The 22,606-nt window shown below is 60.1% G+C and overlaps 1 protein-coding gene across 4 annotated transcripts in view; it reads right to left on the bottom strand.

The window, feature by feature from the left end:
• Positions 1 to 237: 237 nt before the first annotated feature.
• SULT4A1 (sulfotransferase family 4A member 1) overlaps positions 238 to 22,606 on the bottom strand; it is a 31,200-nt gene continuing 8,831 nt past the window's right edge. The window contains exons 2-8 of one of the 4 annotated variants that reach the window (XR_003433054.1): positions 13,296 to 13,426; positions 11,948 to 12,028; positions 10,622 to 10,748; positions 6,533 to 6,627; positions 3,973 to 4,111; positions 2,381 to 2,510; positions 239 to 874 (exon numbers count right to left, since the gene is read on the bottom strand). Coding sequence is in view for 3 of the 4 variants with exons in the window: in XM_027107901.1 (XP_026963702.1) it covers positions 3,380 to 4,111; positions 6,533 to 6,627; positions 10,622 to 10,748; positions 11,948 to 12,028; positions 13,296 to 13,426 (1,166 nt within the window). In the remaining variant the exon portion in view is untranslated. Of the gene's footprint in view, positions 875 to 1,720; positions 4,112 to 6,532; positions 6,628 to 10,621; positions 10,749 to 11,947; positions 12,029 to 13,295; positions 13,427 to 22,606 lie in introns of those variants that run through there. The other 3 variants (XM_027107904.1, XM_027107902.1, XM_027107901.1) reach the window with 3 other exon arrangements.

The following is a 22,606-nucleotide window of genomic DNA, read 5'->3' on the forward strand; positions in this document are numbered from 1 at the left end:
TCTGCTTTGGGGAACGAAAGTAAGACTGCGGAACGAAAAGTCAGGTTCCGAGTGGACGTAGTGTCTCTGTGGCAGGCTCTCCAGTCACCACATCGCACGCCCGTCCCACTGGGTCCTCTGCATCAGCCTCGGAGCCACTGGCCGGGGGTCGCTGGCAGGAGGGCATCCTCTCTGAAAACGCCCCAGGGAACAGTTCCTGCTGTATCCCGGGGCGACTACTGAGAACTGAACACCACCAGCAGAAACAAGGTCCCCCCAACACCCGACTCACCCTCGGTCCTCACCAGCATCTCACAACCAGACAAGAACCGAATGGCTGTGCCTTACGGAAGAAAACTACAAAAATAAAGAGTCAACCCTGAGATCTTCCTACCATTCGGGTGTGGCTCGCTCCTGAGTCCCTCGGAAATGAACTTTTATTTGGTTTACTGACATTTATTTAGATTTCCAGTGAAAAGCTCTATAAAATACAATAAATAATGTGGGCTGTAAAAGGTAGACATTCTAGCTGCATATGTTACAGACAGGATACGTATGGTCCAGGTCATCAGAACCGCAATCTTTGTAATCAGACATGTAGACTTCAAATTCCAAAGGTGAGACAGCTGCTCTGGATCGGAAATAACCCCACTTCCTCCATTTCTCCGCCGTGTCTTACGCTGCTTCCAGAGTTTATCCAGCGGGTAACAAATGAGTGCAAACGGGACTTTGAGCTATTAGTGTCTGGGTACTGTGAGCATGCAAGTTTGCTGTTGCTGTTATTATAAGTAAAAGTCGAACATGAGGTCACACTTTCCCATCTTCTGTTTATACACCAAATCAAACTTCTCGTTCATGGAGACAGTGAAGATGTCCTTCCACAGCCCGACTCTTCCTAGAACACAAACGAGCAGAATGTGCTGAATTCACTTGCTGTCAGGCCAGCTACCAAACCACAGGAAACGGATCTGGAAGGTTCCAGATCTATTCCCGGACCCCTCTGAACCTGGCCTATTGGGGCAGGACGGGCCATGTGGACTACAGACCAGCTGAACCCTCTTCCCTGAGTCTGGTCATCCCGATGCGCTTTCCGCCCAGCACCACAAGTGTGCAGAGCTGCGGGCCTTGCCCATCCACCACTGAATCCCCAACCAGGCACAAAGCGGGTGGGTCACGACACCCCAGAGGACAGACAGTGTCTGTGGAACAGAGCTGCGGCTCCGGGCACCATGTGGATCTGGGTCCTCGTGACACCACTACTCACTCACGGCTCAACAGCTCCACCAAGGCAGGATTTGCTTCTGGAGAATTTTAAAAGGAAAAAAAAAATCATCCAAAAAGGTAGAACATTTTATGGTGAGCAGGAAGCCTCCTGACCAGGTCAAGGGTGAAGATTTCGAGAAGCCTGCTCGTGCATCGTCAGGGAGGAATTTAAAGGGAGGAAAACAGGCGGAGCTCCCAACTCAACATCAAAGGAGTCCCGGCCCCCCGGCCACTCCATCGCAGCCACAGCTCAGCGAGGCTTGGTCAGAAAACGAGACCTCCGGGCTTCCCTGGTGGCGCAGTGGTTGAGAGTCCGCCTGCCGATGCAGGAGATGCGGGTTCGTGCCCCGGTCCGGGAGGATCCCACATGCCGCGGAGCGGCTGGGCCCGTGAGCCATGGCTGCTGAGCCTGCGCGTCCGGAGCCTGTGCTCCGCAACGGGAGAGGCCACAACAGTGAGAGGCCCACGTACCAAAAAAAAAAAAAAAAAAGAAAATGAGACCTCCTCCTGGCAGATGTGAGGGAGCCTGGAGAGTGCAGACTGAGGTGCAGGCACAGGCCTACCCATCCCTTTATGAAGGGAAGAGAGAGCTCAAAATGACGAAAACTGCTGAACCCACTTTCCTTAACTACAAATCTTCAGTTGTTCTGGTCACATATGAATAGCGACTGTGAAGATGTCACAAGTGGGGGTCCCGCCCTCCCACCTACAGGAGCTGTGAACGCATCACCCGGAGAGCCGGGGCTGTGCTTTTATATAGCCGCCTCGGGGGACTGAAATGCCCATTTAGAATTCTATTCACCGTCAGCATCTCTGAGATCAGAGCTCTGACCGTCTCCAGCAAACATCCTTCGTTAGCTCTGTTATTAACAGTCGTCCTTGTCCTCGCAGGACCTCACATATGAAACTGCAACCCTGCAAATGCTGTGCTAACAGATCCAAAGTGGCAAGGATTTTCTCTTCGGTGATGAAAAATTGTATGTCAGTGTTGGAGAGGAAAAAACTGTGCTTGCTACCCTCTAATGATACCTAAGGGACAAAACTAGAAGCTTCTAGACCAGTCACACCATAAATATATTTTTCCATGATTATTTTTCTCAGCTGAGGCAGCTGAGAGCTCATCAAAGGAGTCACCCACCTGGTTTAGGATTTGGAATCGAGACAGTGCAATTTATGCTGTGACATGAATCAAATCTGAGCAATGCAGCTGCTCGCGCCCCTGCGTCCTCACCAACGCAAGGAGGCCTTCTGAGCAAAGAGGCAACATGCTAAAAGAAACAAAACCAAAGAGCTGAAATAAAGCAAAACCGAGGTAAACGATGACGAAGCAAACACGTCGGAAGGAGCGCATGGGCACGCAGTATGTTCTCGACACTTCTTAACCACACAAATGAACCGAAAGGGGGATTCTGGAGAAGGTCACACCCAAGGATAACAAAACACAGCGAAAGCAAAATAAAAAAGAGCAAATAAATTTTAAATAATAAACATTTGTGACGATGCAGCCAGGAACGAAACGGCAGGGTGAGGCGGCTTGTTAGTGTCTTCTTGGAGAGCGGCCCACCTGCCTTTACAGGAAGGCGCTCGCCCCCTGACCTTCAGAACAGCCCCGGGAGCCAAGCGGGTTGGCAGCCCCGACCCGCCCTCCTTAGAGGAAGGACAAAAGGCCAGAGAAGCTCAAAGGCGTGGCCCGAGCTTGGCCAGGCCAGGCCGCAGCCCAGCTCTTCTCTCCGCTCCAGGCAGCTGCCTGCAGAGTCCGGCGTCGTTTCCGGGCCCTCCTCTCGGCACCGGCACCACCCGAGGGAGCTGGGAACCGGCCTCGGGTCCACAGCACCGAGTCAGGCGCGACTCTTGCTGAAGGGGTGCTCACAGGCCTGGGCCGGCACCCAGCAGTGCCGGGGATTTTAATGCCCGAGCTCTCCACAGTCGAGCAGCCTCAAATACCACAAGCCCTGAGGGCACGGAGAGCAACCCAAGTGGGTCTGGGGAGGATTCCTGCCTGCAACACCTGCCTCACCTCGAACTGCTTCACGCGCAAGACACAGCTCTCGCACCAGGAGGGAGCGCCAGCCTCTGTGACGCCGAGGCCTGCACCTCCAGCTCGCGCGCGCACGCGCGCTCTCTCTCTCTCTCTCTCTTACACACACACACACACCAAACACACACCACATACACACGCGTGCACACGCACACACACCACACACCCCTCCCCCGACGGGGCTGCTCCTCCCAGGCTGCTAGTTCCCCGGGGGATGGAGGGAAACGGCCCTTCCGAACACGGACTCTGCACCCTCTTCCCTCGACTCCCACGGGCCAGCTGGAGCTCAAGGAGGCCACGTGCACGCACTGCGCTTCTAAACGTCACAGCCCCCAACCCATCCCCAGGGTCTGCCCTGTGGGGCATCTGGGAAGGCGCCCGCCTGAAACACCTCTTGCCCACAGAGCCTGAGACATCCCGGCAGCCACACCCGCAAACTCCGGCACGGCGTGCGGGGTGACAAGGCCAACTCCAGCGGGGACCTCCAGGGAGCCTCAGCAACACTTCGTGGGTTACCTTCCGGCCCCTCGAAGAACACAGGGCTCCGGAGAAATGAGGCTCAGGGCAGCGGAACCCTGACATGGGGGGACTGTGGTCCAGAAAGCGCGAGGACACCGGCAGGAAGGGGAACGAGGCCCCCGGGGCCCCAGGCAGAGGCAGAGAGAAGGAGGGTGGGACAGGCGGGCGCGTACCCCGGCCCACAGGCAGGGCCTCGGCGTTGCAGCACTGGTCCACCAGCTGGTGGCAGTGCTCGATCAGGGACTCCAGCTGGGCCTTGTCACACGACACCCCCAGGAACCGGGCCAGCTGCTCCACCATCGTCACCAGGTCCTGGAAGACAAGAGCAGAGCGCGGGAGCCTGTCGGAGGTGGCGCCTTTACAGAACACGACTTCGGGGACTGTATCCACAACCTTACTTAGGCCTCGAGACAAGCCTGAAACCGGCCTCGTCTGGAAATAAAATCCGGGTTAAGAAACTGCCCAAGGGCACTCAGCTCTCAAGTGGCAGACCTGGAATTCAAAGCCAGGTCCCAGGGAGGCAGACGTGAGGTCCTGACACAGCTGCGGTCATTCTAAGCAGCAGCAGGAAGGAAAAGCACTTCGGAGCTGCGCCAGGAGCAATAGCAGCTCGCTCTCTCCCGCCTGCCCCGCCCCGCCCCGCCATCGGCTGGGATCTCGACTGGCACTCAGGAGAACTGGGAGACCCCGGGACCCCAGACAGGCCTCAGGGCCGGCCCACCCCACCGGACAGGCGGAGCTGGCTTGGTGTGAAGCAAGATTCAGCTCTACTTGACTCACTGACATAAAGCCACCTCTGGGCCCCATCGCCGCACCATTCCTGAGAGCGGAGCATTACGGGTGCAGCCCAGCAGCCTCCGGAGGGGCCCCGCCCACCTGCTCGCTCTGGCCCACGTCCCTCTGGGCAGACACCCAGACCCGCACCCCGACCTGCAGGGCCTGACAGCCGGGACCACGCTGGCTTCCATGCTGTTCCTTCAGCCTGTCAGGCAGGTTCTTTCTGGAACTTTAGTTTGCCGTGTCCTGTCTGGAATGTTCATCTCCAGGTGTCCACATGGGTCACTCCCTCACTTCTTTCAGGTCTCTGTCCCCATCAGTGCCGCTTTTCCTGACCTGCACCTAAACCTGCCACCGCCCCTCCCCAGCACTTCCCTTTTCTGCTTTATTTTTCAGCATTTTTCATCATCCAGTGCATTTTACTGTTTGTGTTTGGGGGGGGGGGGCGGGAGGAAGAGGCAGGGAGGCTGTGAAAACCCAGGCCACAGTGACACCGACCTGGACCAGGGAAACGGGGGCAGAACTGGGGAGAAACAGTCAGATAAGAGATACGTTTTGAAGGTAGAGCCAACAGGATTTGGCAAATGAAGGCCAGGTGTGAGAGAGGGAGAAGTCAAGGATGAGTCCAGACTTCTGCGTGAGCAGCGAGGACGGAGCCGCTGCCCTGGATGCAGACGGGTGAAACTGCGGAGGACCCGAGGGGACGCCTCCGGAGTTTGGTTTGGAGACGTTAAGTCTGCGATCTGCACAACACACCCTGGCAGAAAGGTGCAGTGGGTGGACGGAGATGAGCCTGGAGAGGGTCCAAATCGGGCCTGGGGGCCCGAGGCCCGGCTGAGGCCACCAGGGGAGGGAGTGTGGATGGAGGAGACCAGAGCTGAGGTCTGGGGGCAGAGGCAGGGCTGCTGCCATGGAGGAGTCAAGGGGAGCGTCCAGGGATGCGGGGACTCAGGACCAAGCGTGACCGACTTCCTGTTGCCTGCTGCTAGGAGGGCGGGACCGTGGGACCCAGACACATGGGGGTCGTGGTGACCTTGAAAGAGTAGCCTGGGGACGGGGTGAGCCTGCCTGGAGGGGCTCAGGAGCAGAGACAAGCCTGAGGTCCCTCGGCAAAGAGGAGCTGAGGAAAGGGAAGGACGTTGTGGGGAGGAGGGCTGGGCTGGAGGAGGTTCGCACTGTCGCCCCGAGAAAGGAGGGGCATCAGCACTTCTGCGCGGGCAGCGGCAGGGTTCAGACCCGGCAGGGGGCAGCGGGGTTCCGCACGACGGTGCTGACACCGAGGCGGGACGGGACGTGCCGGCCCCCCTTCCAGACCTCGCTTTCCCGAGGGCACAGGAGAGGTCCTGCCTCGCTGCCCCAGCACCACCGCCCAGCCTGGCACATGCACTCAACCACCACCTAGTGCCCGTCACCCTCTGTGCCGGGCACTCAAGAACTCGTCACAGGAATGGATTCACAGGTACACCCGCCGGGGTTCTCAGCACTTTGAGAATTGCCACCCTAAGGCAAACAGGCTGGGACGAGAAATTCGGACTCTGCCATCTCAGCCCTTTGCCCCAAGCTGGTCACCTACGGAGAGGGTGCTGGGTGGCAGCAGGGTGAGTCCGGCTATCACTCCACTGCTGTTGAAGCAGAAAAACAATAAATGGGCCTCTCGAAAGCACCGCATGCCACCAACCCAGAAGCTGTGCTTGGCCAGGGGCCAGGGCAGGGTAGAGGCCTGGGGGGCCAGCACCGGCTAGAGGCGAAACACTGGTCAGGGGGACCCTGGGCCCACCTGGAACTCCTGAGTCCAGCTGTCACCCCTGATGCCCGGGGTCTTGGCGCTGCAGGCCCCGCCCACCCGCCTGCACTGGGGGCGGCAGCTGTGAGACTGAGGGCGGTGCCGGCAGCTGCCTTCCGTGGCGCTCACCCCCGTGGCGCTCACCCCTGTGGCACCACCACTACGGCACTCACCCGGTGCATGTCTTCGTACTTGAGGAAAAGCACGTTCGAGTCCATACGGTGCTCCCAGAACTCCTGCACGTGCTCAAACCAGGAGCCGTAGCCCACTGTGGAGATAAGGGGACAGGTGACCAGTCACAGGGAGGGAGCGGGCATGTGTGAGGCGGCCTTGCTCCCCGCCTTCCCTGCCAGAAGGCTCCCCTCCTCTGCCCAGTAGCTATGTTTCAGGAAGCCCTGGGCTCCTCCAGCAGCCCCCCAGATGAGCCACGTCCCCTGGCCTCCTGCCCAAGCTCGGCCCCTGCTTCCCAGATGCCTAGACGCCCCGACCCTTCCGTGGAAGTCTCTGTTCTCCGGGGGTACGGACGGTACCCGGCACCCATGAGTTCCTCTAACAAGGGGTGACCAGGAAGAGAATGACGCCCAGAGGAAGTGGGACACGGGACCCGTGAGTTTGGCTGTCGGGGCTAGGATGGGGTGCGGGAGGCTCCAGACAGAGCTGCGAATGGGGCTTGCCAGGCAAACGCGTCACAGCCAGAATCCTGGAACCAGGCAGAACCAGGAAGGCGCGGGGATGAAGGCGGGCAGTGGGCCCCGTCCTGGCACGTGAGGTTCGGCCGGACGGGACGACAGGTCACACCCACACCCCAGCCCTCGCATTTCCCACGCTCCTCAGGGCCTTGGTGTGGGGTTGAGGTCACACAGGCAGAGACAGATCAGTGTGGCCGGGCTGCTTCACAACATTTTTCATAAAAACGATTGATTCTCACTGCCGATTCACACTGGTGTGCCCATCGCTGTGAGGACATCTCCCGAGGGGGCTTCCACATTAATCAGAGGAAGGTCTCGGCTGAAGAACATGGGGGCCCCTGGGCCTGCTGGGCATCGGGAAGCAGGTCCGGCTGGATAACGGGCCAGTCAGGGGTGGTGGCCCTGCTGCCTGCGTCCTCACTCGCCCGAGCGCCCGTCCAGCTCACAAGCACTGGGCCCTGCAGTGGAGCTCCCGGCCTGGCGGCAAAGCCCCAAGGAGACTGGCACGGCGACACGGAGTGACCGGCACTGGGAGGGAGGCCCCGCGGACACAGGCAAGCCTCGAAGGATCAATGAGGGCTAGGCAGGCAGCGGAGGGGAAGAGGCAGCAGGGGAAATGGCGCACAGAGGCAAGGCCTGCAAATGGGCCTTAAAGACATAAGAAGTGGACGCGGGGGCCCGCGGAGCGGGTCAGAAGCAGCTGGCAAGGTCAGAGGGCGGAGGGCGAAGGACAAGGGCTCGGGACAGAGGCAGCCGGCCCCTCATCTCCTCGCTGGCCGTGAGACCCGGCGGGCCCTGAGCCTTTCTGCCGCCCCCCCAGGGCTGCTGCGGCGCGGAGAGCCCTGCGTACGGGAGGGCCTGCAGGGGCAGCGCCTGTGCGTCCTCCTCTCTGGTGGAAGGTTCCACGGGGTGGGACGGGCAGGGTGCCGGCGAGGGTCCTACTTGTAGCGCTGAGGCCCCTGGGTGGCAGGGCCGCTCCCGCCCCCGCACAGGCACACCTCAAGGTGCTGACAACCTCTTACACCTACACGCGTGACCAAGGCTGGGAAAACAGGGGTGACCCAACGCCTGGGTCCAAGGCAGCGTGACCCAACAACGTCAGCCTGCCATCCCGCCAGCAGGTGGCAGCACAGCAGCAGCCTGAGCCCCGCAGCCCCACGAGAGGTCCTGAGGGATGGAGGCGCAGGTCAGGGGTCGCTGAGGGGCGGGCCCTGGGGACCAGATCAGAGCAGAAGGCCCTCTTCGGGCCAACTAGGCGCCCCTCCAGCACTTCATGCGGAACGAAGGAGGGGAGCTCTGGAAGGGGAGGGGTAAGGGGGCGGAAATGAACCAACACAGGGCAGGCTTCAGCCAAAGGCCTTGCTGGGCGGATCCTGGCCCTCTCTGGGCCCCGGTGCTCCCACGGCAGAGTTCTAGCTGCGGGGCCCTGGACTCCAGGCCTGGCACATCCCCGCTCCGTGCACGCACAGGGCAGGACGTAACAGCCAGGCCGGCCTTCCCGCTTTACAGGACAAGGGCGAGTCCAGAGAAGGAAGGGACCTGCGCGGCTCACGGACAGGCTGATGACCTCGGGGCCCTGAGCGGAGTCTCCCAAGTCTGGGCCCACAGCTGGCACGCAGACCAGGTGAGCCGCGCCCCGGGGCCGAGCAGTCCACTGGGCGTGGACACGGAGGTAAGAAAACGCCACTCCTTCCCAGAGAACACTCGCAGACAGACGGCCAGGGCTGCTGGGGACGGGGACGGGGGAGGCTGGACGGGGGGTGACTCGGGGACCGCGAGGACGTGAGGACAGGGTCACTCGCACGGGGACAGGGGTGACAGGACAGTGGTCACACACAGGGACTCCTCCACCCTGCTCCTGTCCCCCAGGCACATGGCTCCAGGGCCCCCCAGCCCTGCAGTGTGCAGGTCACGACCCCCAACACAGGGCTCGGGCAGCGCGTCCTCGCTCTGTTAGCAAACAGCATCATTTCACTGCCCCTTCCGCACTTCATTCTTCAAGTTCTTCAGAACCTCGGACAGAGAATGCAAGCCTCCTCGAGAGCCGGAATCGGGCGGGAGCAGAGCGTGACCAGGACTGGGGAGGCTCAGTACATGGGCGCAGAGGCCTTGGCGGGACCACAGCCAGCGTGTGCAGCCTTGAACTTCAGTGCCCGCCAGTGCTGTGACCTTCACAGCGCGGAGAGGCCTGTACTAGGCAACCTGTAACGGCTCTGGCCCGGGCAGGAGGCTTTCAGCCCTGCACCGCAGGGCAGTCTGCACTTGGGGGACACTGCTATCTACGACAGTGTCCCCATGCAGGTGACTGCTTCTACAAAGGCAGGGATGCAAAGTGGGCCTCAGAAATATGGCTTGGGGAACCACAGGAGTGGCTTGCTCCAAATGCCTGGCAGACCCCGAGGGGCCTGAGCCAGGCGGTGGGTGGGCTGGGGGGAAGGGAGGCTGGACAGAGGCCTTCAGCAGGTGCCAGGGGCCTTAGGGTACGGCCGCTGGGGCCACCGACGCCTGTCCCCTCCCACCCGGCCCCCCCGCCCCGCCCCAGTCCCAGCTGAAGCAAAGACTCAAGGGCAGGGAAGAGAGGGCCTCCAGGCGGTGTGGGCGGCGCACCAAGGAGGACTTGGTCTTCAGCCAGGCTCGGGAGGCAGCTCCAGTCGGGCCACCCATTTAAATTTGGGGTGCTGTACTCCTGGACCGCCATTATGCACCCTACCCCACCCCATCCCATGACCTCACCGCAGAACCCCTGACTGGGTTGGACAACAAATGGACCGCGAGGCTGAGGGTTACTTGAGCGCATCTGTACACTCCTCGGGTGCGGAGGAGTCTGGGTGCAGGTTTAATCAACAGGTACGTAAGACCCATTTCAAAACCCTCCTGGGCGCAAACTCTAAACAGAAGGTGCCCAGAGAAGCCAGGGTTGGCGATGGGGGAGCCACCTGGGGGGTGCGGGGAACAGAGCCGTAGTGAGGAGCTGCCAGCCCCACTGCCAAGGGGACGGCTCCCTCCCTGGCCCACTGCCTGGCCCACTCCGCCCCGGGGAGGGGAGACGTGGAAGGGCCCTGGCTTGCTCGGCCCAGCTCGCCCCTCTCCCCTGGGCACAGGCATCCTGCCCAGAGCACTGCCTTCCCCCTCCCCCAAAGTGCACCCCGCCTGTCACACGGGCCTGGGGCTGGGGGCCAAGCCTGACCCGCAAGTCCAGCTAAAGGCCCACAGGGCTCTCACATGAAGCCACAGCCTCCACTCTGGCCTCAGGCACCGGTAACAGTGGTATCTGGGCCACTGTTTCCACTGCTCGGAATCTAGGCAGGAAGAGGGATGCTTCTAATCGGGAAACTTCTCAGAACCCCAAGGATGTGGCGAGAGAGAAGGGCTTCAGCGTTGGACACCCACTCTGTCTGGCACTAGCTCGACCTCGGACAAGCTTCCTGACAGCCCTCAGCCCCAGCTCCTCTGCCCGCCAGCGGGGAAGCAGGCCAAGCCCGCGGTTACTGTAGAACTGGGGGCACCGCGAAGGACACGCGGGTGCTCGGCGAGCAGTGAGCACCCCCGCTGTAACATCACGCAGACACTTACGCTTGTCGTTCATGAACCTCCGGCAGAACTCCTGGAATGTGCCTCGGTAGCTCATGGTCCGCAGGGAGCGGTGGAACTGGTAATAGGACACCACCAGGTCCTTGGGGTTCCGGGCCATGTATATGACCTGCAAGAGGGAGTGGCGGGGGGGACAGAAGGACGGACGAGGTCAGTCTGCGATCCTCCGTCCCAGGCAGGCCGCCCTGTGCAGGTTCCACTGACCTACAACCCACTCTTTTGACCCCGTTTCCAACAGCAAAGTCAGCCCCTCATGCACCAAGGCCAAACGCTTTTTCTCTATCATTCCGTCTCAGCAGAGATGCACTCCTGTCCACGCAATAGCATCAGCTGGACAGCTACTTGAGTGTTTTAGTATATTTCTGTTCTCTAGCGCTCCTTTTTTTTTTTTAATCGAGGTATAGTTGCTGTACAATATTATATAAGTTACAGGTGCACAATATAGTGATTCACAACTTTTAAAGGTTATATTCATTCCATTTACAGTTATTATAAAATATTGGCTATACTCCCCAAGTTGTACAATATATCCTTGTAGCTTATTTTATACGTAATAGTTTGTATTTCTTAATCCCCTACCGCTATCCTGCCCCTCCCCGCTTCCCTCTCCCCACCGGTAACCACTAGTTTGTTCTCTGTATCTGTGAGTCTGCTGCTTTTTTATTATACTCACTAGTTTGTTGTATTTTTTTTTAGATTCCACATAAAAGTGGTGGCAAACAGTATTTGTCTATCCCTGTCTGACTTAGCATAATGCTCTCCAAGTCCATCCATGTTGCTGCAGATGGCAACATTTTGTTCTTTCTCATGGCTGAGTAATATTCCATTGTCTACATAACCCACACTTCTTTATCCATTCATCCGCTGATGAATACCCAGGCTGCTTCCATGTCTTGGCTATTGTAAGCAGTGCTGCTGTGAACACTGGGGTGTCTCTAGCGCTACTTTAAAATCAGCGGAAGACAGAAAACTTACAGCCCTGACCCTGGTGATGAGAATTATAGGCCTCATACGTCTAATGCAGCTGAGAAAAAAGGAAAAAAATCAGAGACAGTGAAAGCAGCCATGAGTCCTCAGGCCGTCGATGGGCAGAGGCTGGGCTCTGGCTGGCCAAGTTCAGCTGTGAGGAAAAGCGAAAGTGAGAGGCATGGATCAAGTGCTAGAGACATGGGGCCAAGGACAGCCTCTCTGGCGCTCTTAGCACACCGAGGTTGTCTGGGAACTTGGGCCTGTGACAGACCACCGTTTGGACTGGCACATGGGCCTCTGGTTCCGGGAGCAGCGGGGAGCGGCGGGGCGCGGAGTTACCTTGGAGTCGCCGCTGTGGAGGTCTGAGGGCAGGAAGCGGTAAGGGAGGTGGCTTTTGATGAGGCGGGGGGACGTCAGCTCCTGCAGCAGGGCAGAGGGGAGGCGCTCAGAGGACACGCGCCCTTTCTCTGGGGCCCAGGCGGACAGGGCCACAGACGAGTCAGGACCGGCACCACCTGCACCCCGAACAACCTTCTCACCTGAGACAGGACCCCCCAGCCCTGCCCAGGCGGGACCCTGGGGGCAGACACGGGCCGACGCGGTCCCCGTCCTCGGCCACCGTGGCCTGAGTCACAGTGTATCGTCAGGGGTCTGCTCAGGGGACGTGGGCCGCGATGGCAGCCCGGAGCGGTCGCGGAGAGGGGGCCCCGCAGTCAGCCTCAGCGCAGAACTCCTGCGGCTCCTGGACCGGACCGGTCCCTCCCTCGGCCAGCGCTCCGCTCCCAGGCCGTGACTCAGACGTGCCCCCCGCTCCCCGAGAGGCCCGGTCCCGTCCCACTTTGCTCCCGTCTGGCGTGGTCACCCTTCAACCACTAGGACTCTCGGTTTTCCTGTCCTGGGGGCTCCCTCACTGGGATCTCAGCTCTGTGAGGGCTGTGACATCACGGTCAGTTCAGTCCTCGGCGGGACCCCAAAGCCAAGAGCAGGGCAGCCCGCGGCAGGGGCACACGCAGCTCTACTGGAAGGCTCAGCGCTGGGTCAACACGGGCTGCAGCACCGTGGCGGGCACAGGGGCGGGAGGGGCTGGACGCAGGTGGGCCAACGCTGGAGGCTGGGGTGCAGAGACCGGCTTATGCGGGACAACGACCCGGCGGTGGGGGGCATTCTCAGAGCTTATTTCAGGCTGCTCGTCTAGTGGGAGAAGGGACAGGCGGGCCACGCAGGAAATGAGGCCTGAACGAAGAGGTGGCAGAGGGGAGGATGGAGAGAAAAAACTCCAGATCTGTCTGAGGAGTAGAAAGGATGGGACTTGGGAATAGGTTTTTTTCACTCTTGACACCAAATGTTCGATGCAAACACACCCCACCCAGCCCCCTCAACAGATGGGATGAGCCACAGCGGGAGGCCCCTCACCCCTACACTCCCCCCCATCTCCCCTACTCCTGGCATCTGCCTCCTTTCCCCCTCCAAGCCACCCACGTCACCCACTGGTTCAGTTCCAGGGTCACTGCCACCGGCTCAAGTCTTCCCCCCTCCCACCAGCTACCTGGGGGTCCCGGGAGCTCACTGCTCTCCCTCCGCCCACGAGGCCCCCAGGAACCCCTCAGGAGCACCCGTCACTCAGGGTGCAACCGTGGAAAGGCCCCAAGTGGGTCGTGTGGGCTGCTGCCACCCGCCCAGAGCCCACCTTGATGATGTCCAGGCCCGGCTGCGGGTACTCCAGGACCGGAAGCTGCTCGTCGATGTTCATCAAGCCGATCTCATCAGGGTCGGCCCCCTGGCTCACCAAATAGACCACCTCCTGCAGCAGGCTGGTGCCTGGAGGGAGAGAAGCCCAGTGAGGGGCGCCCAGAGGAAGGCCAAGGGCCAGCCCCACTCTTGGGTCAGCGCCTGCCACCCAGAAAAAGGGCTGAAGGGCCGCAGAGCTGGGGGGCGTGCAGCGTCCCAGGAGTGCCTCGAGTCTAGTGGAAGAACACCGGCCTAGGCGTGAGACCTTGGCCCGAATGCCACCTCTCGGGGTGACCGCGGGTGAGCCAGGTTTTCTGAGCTCCTGTTTTCTTGGCACTAAACGCAGGCAGGAGATTTCTCAAGGCTGTTGTGAGGAGTGAACAGGACACACAGTACCTGCCTCCCCAGGGCTCGAGGACTGTCATGAACGGACGATTCTCAGTCCTGGGTTTCCAGAAGCTGAATTTTCGTTTACCCAGGAGTGATGAAGGTCCAGGGGAATGACTCGCCAGCCAATAATGATTTACAATGAAAACTATGTCTACTGGTACCTGCTAAAGTGAAACACAGCTATGCCCTGTGACCGGAGAACTGTACAAGACAACCCCGACAGGCACGTACCGGAACGACCCTGCAGCGTTACTCAGAAGAGCAAACCTTGGAAACATCGGTCAGCAGCAGCATGAATGAATAAGCCAGGATACGGGACACTAGGCAGCAGTGGAAGCCAGACAGCAAAGGGTGTCTGCTGTGTGATCCTGCACGTCCCCATTCCTGTGGGCTCCGGAATGGGGACGTAAGCTGCAGCGACAGGTGAGGACAGCGCTTCTCCGGGGGAAGCTTATCGACTCAAAGAGGACATGAAGGAGTTTCTGGGGTGCCGGGACGGCTCTTTACCTTGGTCTGGTGGCAGTTACATGGAAGTATGCACACACAAGGTATAATTCAATTCAAAGGAAACACCACCTGTCTGCCCAGCGCTGTGGTCAGCAGAACCTGCTCCCCGAGAAAGACGGAGGGGGCCCAGCCAGCATGGAGATGGGACAACTCTGCCCAGGGACACCCCAGACCCTCAAAGACGGAGAGAGGCCCTCCAGGGAACAGGTGCGCTCGTGTGTGTCGAGGGCGCCTCCCCCGCTCGTGGGGCCGCAGCTACAGCCCTGCCCGCCAACTCCGTCCTCTCAGACCACCCCACGGGCTGTCCCAGCAACGCGGCTTGGACAGGTCCCCCATCCAGACTCGAGGACAGCCCTTCTGTGCCTTATGAACAGCGAATTTCAGATTCAGGGTGGATGGCTCCCAGCCTAGACCCTTCTGCAGCTTCCCAGTGTCCATACACTGGAGTCCGGTGGTCCCTTCACCTGTACTCTGCACCAGCCCCCTGGGGTGCGGGTTCCCCTCCCCCGGAGGCTCCCTGCTGGCCCTCACCCTGCAGCCCGTGCACAGTGGCTTCAAGTCGTCTCCTCCAGCAAGCTGGCCTTCCCGGACCCCCACGTCCCCCATTACTCATCCTCGCCCGGCGCGAATTGCTTACGACGCTCCCAATTACCACACCGACTGCAAGGCCTCACTCCAGAGGCGACAGCGCCGTCTCCCCGCCAACACCCCCGGGGCCCAGCACACAGGACACGGCAAGCAAACCCAACATCTCAGCATCTGAGCAGGAAGGAAAAGCAGGGGCCTGGGTCGGGACACGCAGTGGGCTGACCCCACAAGGGCAGAGCCCCAGCAGCACCCCGGGGTGGCAGGAAGGGAGCCTGGGGAGAAAGGCAGCTCTCTGTGCTCCCCCAGCCCTTGCGCGGCCCCACTCCGTCCAGGCTTTCAGCTCCACTCCGGGACCGCGGCCAGCCAGGGCCTGCCCAGTCATCACCCCATCTGACCCCCCAGAAGAATCACGCTGGCCAGGTCCTCCTCCCCAACCACCCTGGTCCCTTCGCTTCGGGGGAATCGGTCTCTGCTGCTGATTCCTCATCTCCCCCCGCCCCCTGAAAGTGCTGCCCCCTCGTCTCCCAGCTGCACACACTCCCCCGGGGCCTCGAGCAGCCCCACCCCGAAGGCCAGCTCCACGCTGACCCCCGCACGCACCGACCCACATGGAACCTGCCGCCCAGCTCCCCGCCGGACCAGGTGCCCCTGCCTCCTGCCCCCCCAAAGCCCGCCTCGCCCACCTACCATCAAGGTGAGCGCGGAGCCGACCCTTCCATCGGGGGCGCTGCTGGAGGCCCCGCAGCCCTCTGCCCTGCTCACCCTCCTTTCAGTCCAACGAAAGCAGCCAGGACCACCCGACCATCCCCACAGGGACTTCCGAGGGCTCCCCGCCCCTCTTAGGGCCCCGCAGCTCCGAGGACCCTCCGAGGAGCAGAGCAAGGTCTTCAACCTGGCCTGCGGGCCTGCCGGCCACACTCCACGCCCCATGCCCGGCACCTCCCTACCCGCCTCTCTCCCTTTCCCGAGCTCCTACCGGCCTCCTGGCTGGTCCCGTGCCCGGAGCCCTTTCCTCACTCCCTCAGGTCCTTCAGGTGTGAGCGCTGCCCTGACCAGCCACATGACAAGCACCCTTCGCCCTGCCCCGGTCCCCAGTGCAGCGACAGTCCGGGAACGGCCTGCACTGTCCTCTGCGCGCTCCCACCCCGCCGCCCTCCACAGGGCACGAGCACGGTCCTCTGCGCGCTCCCACCCCGCCGCCCTCCACAGGGCACGAGCACGGTCCTCTGCGTGCTCCCACCCCGCCGCCCTCCACAGGGCACGAGCGGTTTTGTCTGGCTCTTTGCCGGGACAGCCAGCACATGGCCAGGCTCAGTTCACCTTTTCTGAATGCACGAACAAACCCTGGGTTTGTTCAACGGGATATGTCGATCAAGGAAGACTCCTCAAGGAGACAGCTTTGCAGCAAAGGCCCTGAAGGAAGAAAGTGTTGTGGCGGCTCTTCAATCAGAAAGAACTTCTGTCCATCAACCACAGGACCCTCACACCAACCTAAGAGGTGGGGACCACCATCCCCATTTACAGATGAGGCTCCTGCGGCCTAACTGTACCCAAGGCTACAGAGCCTGCCCGCTCCTGCTGGTGAGGCCCGTCCACCCGGCAGCTCAGGGCAGCTGCACTGGGCGGGTCCGTGCGCTTAGAAATACGACTGTGCGAAGAGTTTCCACCAAAATAGGCCTCTCCCAGGGAGGTCTTCAGGACGCCCGCCCCTGCAGCCCCTGCAGGTAATGACCCAGTCACACCTCGTTAGTATGTCTTACATCAATATCGACATGCCAGTTCCACAAGCTCCATCCACGCCTCCATTAAATATGTGCATCGGAAGACCAGCCTCGTTAGAGCCCACAGGAGGCGCCCTACCTGTGAGGGAGCACACGGCAGAGGGAGGGTTTACCAGCACCCCCGCATGAACAAGGAAGCTCAGAGATCAGGTTCCAGTGCAAGGTCACAGAGCCGGAAAGGGGAGCGCTACCCCGGAAGGGGAGCCCACATCCCCACCTCCCTACGCGGCCTCCCCAGCACCCCCAGGGGAGGGGGGACGGGTGGAGGGTCCTGTGCGAGGCCGTCGCGTTGCTGCAGCAGGACGCTGGGGGGCCTCCCCTCCCGCAGGTGCGGGCGAAGCGGGGCCTCAGCCCCCACCCCACCATCCCCCTGCGTCCGAAGCCCCCGGGGAGAGGCGCCCGGGAGGCCAGCCCGCCGCCCAGCAAGTCCGAGGTGAGGCGGGGCACAGCCAGGCTTTCCACCCGGGAACACACAGGGCTGCCGGGTGGGTGGGACTGCCTGGCAGGGAGTAACACAAGCCACACGCTTTGCAGCAGCTCGTTTTCAACTCAACAGACGTGATGCAATCCTTCACGGACCTGCTTCTGCTGACAGCAGTGAAATCACTCCCGGGTGGCACCTTAGCGTCGGCAGTGACTCTGACACCAGCCCTCTGAGGCCAAGACCCATAGGAAACCACCGGGGTTCCGGGCGGAACTCCCCCGGGATCCAGAGTCCAGTCCGACCTGCCACAAGGCTGGGGTGGAGCCCATCAAAATTCCCACCAGAACTCTGGGGACGGGGGCGCCAGCACTCTAGGGTCAGAACCAATCAGAACTGAGCCCCCGACCACCAGGATCCCGGGGCTGGAACCCTTTGAAATTCTTTTTATTATTATTATTATTATTTACTTTCAGCTGTGTTGGGTCTTCGTTGCGGTGCGCGGGCTTCTCATTGCGATAGCTTCTCTTGTTGCGGAGCACAGGCTCTAGGCGCGCGGGCTCAGTAGTTGTGTTGCACAGGCTTAGTTGCTCCACAGCATGTGGGATCTTCCCGGACCAGGGCTTGAACCCGTGTCCCGTGCATTGGGAGGCAGACTCTTAACCACTGGTCACCAGGAAAGTCCTGGAATTCTTTTATTTTCACTTTTATTATTTACCAAAGTCACACATGTACCTAGTTTAAAAGTCAGAAGACTCAGGACAGAAAATCCAGGTCCCCTCCCCACCCCACTCCCACGTCCAGAGCAAACCCTTGCTGATTCTTCTCTTACCCTCAGGTTTCTGACATGCTTACATCATTGTTTCACCATCTGTGTGTTTTCATGGGCTACTGATTTCTGACTGAGCAAGACGACGACCCAGCCACGTTCCCTCCTGCAGGCTTCCCTCCCCGACACGGTCCCGGGACAATTTTCAGCCTAATTCAAAGTACACCGTGTAGTGACTACACTGCCTTTTTGCACAAGATCTTGTGTTTCCTTCGCTTGCTTGCTTAGTGTTCTACGGACCTATTAAGAATTCCTTCTCCAGCTCTGTGGCAAACCCTCTCCGTACGGCCAAATGCAGGAGGTGTGCTCTAATCCCACCTACCTCTTGGGGTGGTGCCCCTGCCCCTCAGCTCCCCACGACTGTCTTCCTGCAATCTCCCTCGGGCTGGATGGACTGAGTCCTTGACCCGTGTGCCCCTCGCTGGTGTCCGTGCACACGGTGGCAGAGTCCACCCCGAGCTGCCTCCTGACTGTGACAACTGTGTGGGACGGTATGTGACTACAAGCGCCTGTTTCTACCTCACCCGGGACCGGCAGTTGGGCTGGGTATGGAATTCCAGGCTGGGGACCACGTCCCTTCAGAACCCTGAACGCACTGTTCCCGTCATCCAGCTGCCAATGCTGCGTCGAGAACTCTGAGGTCCTCCGTTCCTAGTCCTTTGAATGTGGCCGTTCTTCCGGAAGCTTTGCAATCTTCTCTGTATCTCAGGTTTGAAATTTCACAGCTAAGTGCTGCAGCAGGGTCTCTTACTCAATCACGGTGCCTGGGGGCACATGCAGACACAAGGGGAGTCTTTAACTCCCTCCCGGAGTTCTGGAAATCCTGGTGTCAGTCACTTTCTCCCATTCTCCCTGTTCTCTCCTTCTGCAGCTCAGATCTTCCACTTTTTCTTCTCTTTTTGCTCCCATTTGTCACCAATTTGTAAAAATTTTTGCTCTACTTCCTGGGATATTTCCTCTGCTTGACCACCCGAACCTCACAACTGAGTTCTTAAAATTTCAACTGCAATACCTGTCTTCACTCTCTGACGACATTACAGAGTTAGGAGTGCAGGTGGTAGGACTTCCCTGGCGGCGCAGTGGTTAAGAATCTACCTGCCAATGCAGGGGACACGGGTTCGATCCCTGGTCTGGAAAGATCCCACATGCCATGGAGCAACTAAGCCCATGAGCCACAACTACTGAGCCTGCGCTCTAGAGCCCACAAGCCACAACTACTGAGCCCGTGTGCCACAACTACTGAAACTCACACGCCTAGAGCCCATGCTCCACAACAAGAGAAGCCGCCGCAATGAGAAGCCCGCGCACCACAATGAAGAGTAGCCCTTGCTCGCCGCAACTAGAGAAAGCCCGCGCGCAGCAACGAAGACCCAATATACCAAATTAATTAATTAATTAATTATTTTAAAAAATCAATCATAGTCCTACATACTAGGGATTTGCAACTAGAAGCAGAATTTAAAATTAAAAAAAACAAAGGAGTGCAGGTGGTGTTTTGTTTTTCAGGTTTTCTTCTGCTCTGTACATTGTCTTTGATTCCGCCAAGCTCCTTTTGCTGCTTTATGTTTTGTTCGGTTTTTGCAGGTCTCTGTCCTTCACGTTGGAGACGTTAAGATCTGAAGACCTTGAGTCCATCCACAGGTTAAGAACGAGCCACTGGATGCAGCCATCTGCGTCCAGGCTTGTCCAGGACAAGGCTTGTTGACTGCAGGGCTTCATGTGTCTGTAAACACAGCCCAGCCTGGGTGCCCTCACAGCTGAGATGGGAGATGCCCACACGCAAGTATTTGTTAAGTCTTTTCTTTGGGGACAGTTTCTCCAGAGAAGATGCCTCCACTCTCTGTCCTGGGGGACCACAGGCATCCCAGAAGCCAAGGAGGGGAGGGCGCTGGGAACCTCCCTTTCAAGCATGTAGCTTTCATTCGACCCCCATTTCCAATTCAGCACTGTACCCCAGCCTGTAGCTCTGCATGGCATCCCCAAGCCCACAGCTTCTCCAGATCAACTTCCCCCAAAGAAACCCATCTTTGTAACAGCTGCCTGCTCTCAGCCTCCGCGTATCATGGCGGCCACCCTGAGGGGCATGATTCCTGGGGCCCTGCAGCGAAGGGGTTCACGTGCTGGCTGCGCTGCCCTCTGCTGGCATTAGGTTCTCTACCCGCTAAGTCAGCTAACACTGAGCCACCATATCTGAGCTTCCAAACAGTCACCACCTCTCCTCCTCCCTGGGAGGAGGGCCTCAGAGCTTCCTACTCCTCGAGCGTCACGTAGTGAGGTTTGAAGAGGAAGCGGCGATGAGCAGGCGTGCTCAAGTCTGCCCCACGGGCACTCTGCAGGCACCGGACGTCAAGGAGTCACAGCCGGGGTCAGTCCAGCTCCCTCAGAAACAGCAACAGCTGCGCACCTGAAGCTGCAGCCCACGGACCTGCCAAACCAGCCGGGCCTGGGGTCCTGCAGGCCCCTCACCAGGGGTGGGATGTGCTAACCCAGCAGACACTGAGAAGGCCTCCAGGACACGCCCCTTGGAAAGGAAGGAGCAAAGGGAGCTGATCTCCTTGAGCACCTCCCCGTCCTGGGAACATTCACAGGGGCTGTCTCAGCTCCCGAGACAATCCTGACACTCAGGGGACACGGAGCCCAACAAGGACGGGCACAGCTCCCGTCTCAGGCTGCAGTGGACGGGAACCGGGACAAGAGGCCCAGGCTGGCTCACACGAGGCGCCCTGCAGGCCCCCAGGGACAGCTGAGGACGGTGCTCAGCGTGCCAGGCGCTGTGCCAGGAGCTCACACGGCCCCTCCCCATCTGAGCCACACAGGCCGCTCAGCGGCCTCTGCCGCCACGTCTCACACACGACAAAGCAGACTTGGAAGCGAACTGCCTGGGGCCACAGACGCGAGTGGGCTGTGAACCCAGGACCCAGAACAGTCTGACTCCAGAACCAGAGTGCTTCGACACACCACACCACACCCCATGCACACACGCACACACACACACCACGCCCATGTGCCCCCCACACACATATACACAGACACCACACGCACGCAGCACAGACACCACACCCATATACCATACACACCCCACACACACGCACACAAACACACACCCCACACACGGCTCACACAGCAAGTGGGCAGCAAAGCCAAGGCCACAAGCCACACGTTCTCATTTCCAGGCTTAAGCTCTAACCTCAGACCCCACCACTTCCCAGCTGGGGATGGAGCAAGGGTGAGACAGAGGGAGGCGGGGCTGCACCCTGGAAAGTGAGCCTGGCCTGTGCCCTGTGCCCTGCTGGACACAGAGGGGAAACAGACTTGTCTACTGGGTGTGACTGTCCCTCCTGTGGGGCGATGCCAGATGCTGTGACACAGCTGGACCGACAGCCAGGTGGCGAGGCTGCCCATCCCCAGACAGCCCTGGCTGCCACAGTCCCTGCTGCTGATGCCTGGCATCTGGGGCCCACATTCCCGGCCGCGCTCTGCAGCAACTGGGGGGGCTTGACGAAGCCACCAGGCTCCAGCCTTCAGTTTCCTTAGGGTGAAATTCTCCCGGGCCTTGAGCTTTCGGGTTCCTGGGTTCAGAGATGCGGACACACACTCAGGACCCCGCACACAGCCCCCTACCGAGAGGCTGCCGACCCCTCAGGCAGAGTGGGCGGCTCCCCCAGGAGGGAGAGGCCCCACCTCCAGGAGGGTCTGGGAAAGTCTGGGAAGGCTCTTCTTAAACAGCAGCCTTCGACCTGGGACCCAAAGGACAGGAGAACGGACCAGCGAGATGCAGCGCGTCAGGGAGGGGCTGGGGGTACAGCAGTAGGATCCCCAGTTCTCCACCCTGCCCCACCCACACTGTCTGCCCTGAGACTTCACAGGCCCTCCCAGAAGAGGGTCCCCATGATCGCGGGCACGGCAGGGACTGGCTGTAGCCAGGGAGGCGAAGGCACAGAGCTTTGCACGCTCCCACTTGCTCTTCTGTGCTTCTAGCATTGCCAAGGGAAGGACACTCCCAGCCTAGCCTCCTGGTCCAGGGACACCTGATGAGAACCGCCCCAGCCGCGACCAGCCTGCTGCAGGGCCCCCAGGCAGCCCGCAGATGCACGGGCTGGGATCAGGACGGCGGACCCTGGGCTACAGTAATAACCCCTGGCTTTAGGCGCTGAGTCTGGGCGGTCTCTTACACAGCCACAGGCAGAAAATGCTCCGGGTGGAGCCGGAACGAAAGAGAAGAAATGAAATTAAGGGCTAGCAGCGTATCAGGCTTTCCACGCCCATCATCACGTCCGGTCCTCCCAGCAGCCCAGCGAGACATCACCCCATCTGAAAAGGAGCACACCAAGACCCAGGAAGGCTGAGCGCCTTGCCCCAAATCGGATTCGGGCCTAGGTCATTACAACGCCTCCTCCAGCGGACCCTGTCAGCGCCCACCATCCCACCTCGGCGCCCTGGAGCGCGGTGGGCAGACCCCACACGAGGAGCTCCTGCACCCGCTCTCCCTGGGCCCCAAGCACCCTCCACTGCTGGGAAGCGGGAGCTGACGGATGAGGCCCGGCCCCCACCTCTTGAGGGAGACCCCCGTGCTGTGCCCACCTGTCTCCCGAGAGTACCGCTCCTGGCTTCCTCTTTGCCGCACCTCCTGAGACCACCTCCCACCTCACTCCTCCACGCCGAGCCTCGCTTCCAGGTCTCCAGGCCCCAGGCTCACCCCCTCCTCATGCCGGGCCTCGCCCCTCCCATGGGGGAGGCAAGACCACGTGGGCACG

Source organism: Aethalodelphis obliquidens, unplaced genomic scaffold, assembly GCF_003676395.1.
Source record: "Aethalodelphis obliquidens isolate GAN/ISIS:26980383/991018 unplaced genomic scaffold, ASM367639v1 scaffold8, whole genome shotgun sequence".
NCBI lineage: Eukaryota > Metazoa > Chordata > Mammalia > Artiodactyla > Delphinidae > Aethalodelphis > Aethalodelphis obliquidens.